We start from the raw sequence: 3,834 nt of genomic DNA, 5'->3' as shown, positions 1-3,834 counted from the left end.
TTAGTTTGCATAGGTATGTAATTTGGAAAGAATGCTAAGGCTAAGTCTCATTACCATTTTTTTCAATTCTTCTGTCTTTGGTATTTCATGATTGATTTCAATTGTGGTTGATCTTGTTATGGAGAGTGATAAGATCCTTGGTGTTGCATTGATAGCCGTTAGTGTAACTTATAATCTTCTTCTTCTTTTTTGTGGGGGTTAATACTAAATAAGTAATGTTGTTACATTAATAAGATGATATTTTCATGAACATTAAGGCAATCATTGTTTTGATACTCATGGCCTTCTCCAGTATTTCACTCTAGATGTTGCATGGACCCCACACAATGTTATCATCAATTGGTCCACACTGTTTACAAGTGCATAAAATGATAAAAATAAAAATAAAACTATTAGTTTTCCATTTTTACTATATCATAATAATGTAAAGTTGGTTTAGAGCCTTACTCCTAGAAATCTTTTTTTCACTAAAAAATGAAGAAAACGATGATTCCTCATCTTCTTCAACAGACACAACTGTGACAAGGGATACATACAGAAGTCCAATAAATAAAGCCCAGTAACTTATGGGTAAAGGTAACAATAAATAAAGCCCATAAAACATTTATTCACGTAGTATAGGCCCATTAGCAGAACCAGCCCACAACTATGGTTTCATATAGTCCATTACACCAATCATATTGGAATCGGATCAATGAACAACTCAGTGATGTACTCCTTTAGAGCCGTTGAGGCATTAATGTATCTATCGTCATCCTTATAAATGACATCTATAGTACGAGTTAAATTGAGAAGTCGAACTAGTAATGGCATTGGAATTTTAGTCGGTTTGATGCAACCTTGATTGATATCTTTCCATGACTTCTCTACTCTTCTTTGAAGCTCATCATACGCCTCTTCTTCAGTGACACAATGTTGTTTCATGTAACATTCTACACTTGAAGAAACATGTCCTCTATCTTGCTCCATCTTCAATTCAAAGATTATTAGAGTTCAACATTAGATGTGATCTGATCAATTCAACCCTACCATGCTTCTAGATTATGTGCTAGGGCTTATACATTTACCTTGTGGGACATCATATCATTCATGAGCCGACCTATAATCGATGAAGCTTGAACAAGTGGAGGTTCAGCAATCACCCAGTCTAATGCCTCTTTTGTCACAGAATCTCCCATCCCAAGGAAGGATGTGATCGTAAGCAAGCAGTGACCACCGGAGCGTAATGCATTTTCCATGTACTCATCAAACGTTGGAGTGTATCCTTCATAAAACCATTTAGCTTCTTTCATGTAGGCTCTGGTCGTTCTCTTCATCTAGAATAAAACCAAACAACACATACAAGACATACAAAACATGATCTTTGGTTTTTAAAACCAAACAACACTGCAGTACTAATTAATAATTTCTTCATGGTTTGATGCTATGGTGCATTGCCCCAGTTAGGTCTTATTAACCTCTAAATTGGTATGAGTAAAATTTTAGCAATGTGGGAAGGATCACTAGAAATATTGTGGATTTTCTTGAATCACAGACTATGTTGTCATACTTTACAGATATATTAATTGCCAGAGAAAAGAAAACGCTGGTATAAGAAACTATGGGTGACTCACAGCTTCAATTTGATAATCAAGTCGATAAGACTGTCCTTCCTTGCTCAAAGCTTCCTCGATTTCATTGTGAACATCTAGGAGTGCAGAAAAAAGCACCTTCATGTACTCGGGAAGCTGATCCATGGCGCTTCTATCCCACCTAAAAATTTCAGCACTCATGTTCATTTTAATTAGCAAAGTTATAAATGCTCTAAATCCAAAGAGATAATAGACTCAACTTATATTGAACACTGGCTAATTTTCACTTTAATAAATATAAACAATATGGAGTATGCACATATACAAATATTCATCTAATATACAGAAGGATCAAACCTTTGAACTGCATCTGTGAAGAGCTCAAGTTCTTCCAAAGTTCCATACACATCATAAGTATCATCTATGTGTGAAAGCATGGATATAACTTTGGTTACGATCACTCTAGCAAGAGAGTAATGTGCCTCAAAGTACAACCCCACTATCCAAAAGTAACATTCAACCAGTCTGTCTCTGCTGTAACCAAGCTTTGTTGCAAAGTCCAACTCTGTCGACCATCTGTATGTATAAAAGGGTACGTGTATATGAACATGAAGCTCTAGTGTGCACGGAAACATGAATTGAAGTTGAACCTATCAAACCATGAAAAGGAGAAAAAGATACAAGGACAGAGAATCAATGAACCCACCTCGAGAGTTGGCATAGCTCTTGGCGGTGAATTGACTGCAGTGAATTGAAATCCAACTTTGCAAGCTTCAACAGAGTCTTATTCCTTGTCTCTAGTTGTTCGTAAACAGAGATGTAATGCCTAGCTTCTAATCTTGGAATGCCCTTATGGAGTGGTTGTTTCAATGCTTGCATCACTTGTGTTGCAAGAGGAAGCTTCAAGCCATCAGCAACTATACATTTGAGTTGAGTGGTTGTGAATGCGAGGGCTTCATCAAGAATGTCTTCTCCATGTACCCTGAGATGTGTAGCTTCATACAAGCATAACAAGGTAGGCATGTCTTTGGTTAACTCCTCCTTGAAGCTACCTTCGCTGTCCTTGAACCTATTGAAAACATCTGCAAGGTGGTGGGACACTCAATCACATATGCTATAAGATGACTATTAATACACCAACGAGCTGGCAATGTACTAAACTGCATGGATGGTTATTGAATTATTTTCCATCCAAACAAGGATGCAATGTTTAAGGAGTCATAGAACTTACTGCAGTGGACATTATAGCCTTGTTGTCTCAATAATCGAAACCATAGAGCAATCATGTAAAGATGGTTTCCATCACAACCATTAGGTGGGTTATCCTGCATCTGCTCTAAGACCTCCTCTATCTCTCCTTCAAAATAGTATGCCACGCCAAGCCGTTGCAATGAATCAATTAAGTTTAATTTCCCTGAAGGATCAGTGGCATCAGATATTAGCATCCTTCTTACTTCTTCTTTAAGCTCTTCAAGTTGTTCATGACCAGCATCATATACCTGTAAAGCAAGTGTTCTTTGTTTCAACGCTTATACAAATGAAAACAAAAAGATATAAATACGTACTATACTACATGGACCAACAATTCTTCCTATCCCCGTTCTCACACACGCGCACACACAGAGAAAATATCAAATTACCATATCAGAGGAAGAATATTTGAGGAATTGATCGCCCCAGATGTTGGGATGGAAATTCGCTGACCGGCGAATAATCTCTGGTTTTGCAGTTTGAAGCAAATGCTGGTGGACCACAGGTGCAGAAGAAGGAAGCTGAGTCATCTTTTTAATGACACAAAGATTGAAATAGAACCATAAATAGAGGAAGCTATGGTGGATAGTGTAATCTTGATATTTATAACCGACGGAGAAGAGATTATTTATTTAAATATATATTAAATTTATAGCCAACGTACCCTAGCGGTAGAGGATCCTGATCATCTAGTGGATAAAAAAAATTCATTACAAAAATTAAATAATATTGTTGTCCTCATTATTCAGACAATTTGGGCACTGGAAGTCTGGATCTACCCATTCTTTTTTTTGTAGGATGGAGAATCCTTTTATCATAATAATTAATTGTATTTTTTTGAAGAAATCTTTGGCATCGGATTCGCCCACTCATATTTTACCTTGAATTATCTTCAACCATTATTAAATTTAGTATAATGGAGAATCCTTTTATCGGAAAAGACAAAGAAAAATAAGACGAAAAATTCAATATGAGAATAAGTAATATTATTACATGCATGATACAGACAACT

The 3,834-nt window shown here is 36.3% G+C and overlaps 1 protein-coding gene across 1 annotated transcript; it reads right to left on the bottom strand.

The window, feature by feature from the left end:
• Positions 1-3,415, bottom strand: LOC149015369 ((-)-germacrene D synthase-like). Its single transcript, XM_089156404.1, has 7 exons — positions 3,212-3,415; positions 2,803-3,070; positions 2,278-2,653; positions 1,929-2,147; positions 1,614-1,752; positions 1,068-1,316; positions 1-969 (listed from the first exon to the last, which is right to left on the bottom strand). Exons 1-7 carry the CDS (start codon positions 3,350-3,352, stop codon positions 676-678), a joined length of 1,686 nt encoding a protein of 561 aa, XP_089012530.1. The 5' UTR covers positions 3,353-3,415; the 3' UTR covers positions 1-675.
• Between the last annotated feature and the right edge of the window lie 419 nt (positions 3,416-3,834).

This window comes from Hakea prostrata, chromosome 5 (assembly GCF_041222555.1).
Source record: "Hakea prostrata isolate BN-2017 chromosome 5, UWA_Hpros_2, whole genome shotgun sequence".
In the NCBI taxonomy this organism is placed as follows: domain Eukaryota; kingdom Viridiplantae; phylum Streptophyta; class Magnoliopsida; order Proteales; family Proteaceae; genus Hakea; species Hakea prostrata.
This window is presented reverse-complemented; position numbering and strand designations above follow the sequence as displayed.

Coding starts and splice junctions, on each gene's coding strand:
- LOC149015369 (XM_089156404.1), bottom strand. CDS start 3,352: ATGACTCAGCTTCCTTCTTCTGCACCTGTGGTCCACCAGCATTTGCTT. Junction 1,753..1,928: donor TTCACAGATGCAGTTCAAAG/GTTTGATCCTTC, acceptor TGAAATTTTTAG/GTGGGATAGAAGCGCCATGG. Junction 970..1,067: donor ATGATATGATGTCCCACAAG/GTAAATGTATAA, acceptor TTTGAATTGAAG/ATGGAGCAAGATAGAGGACA.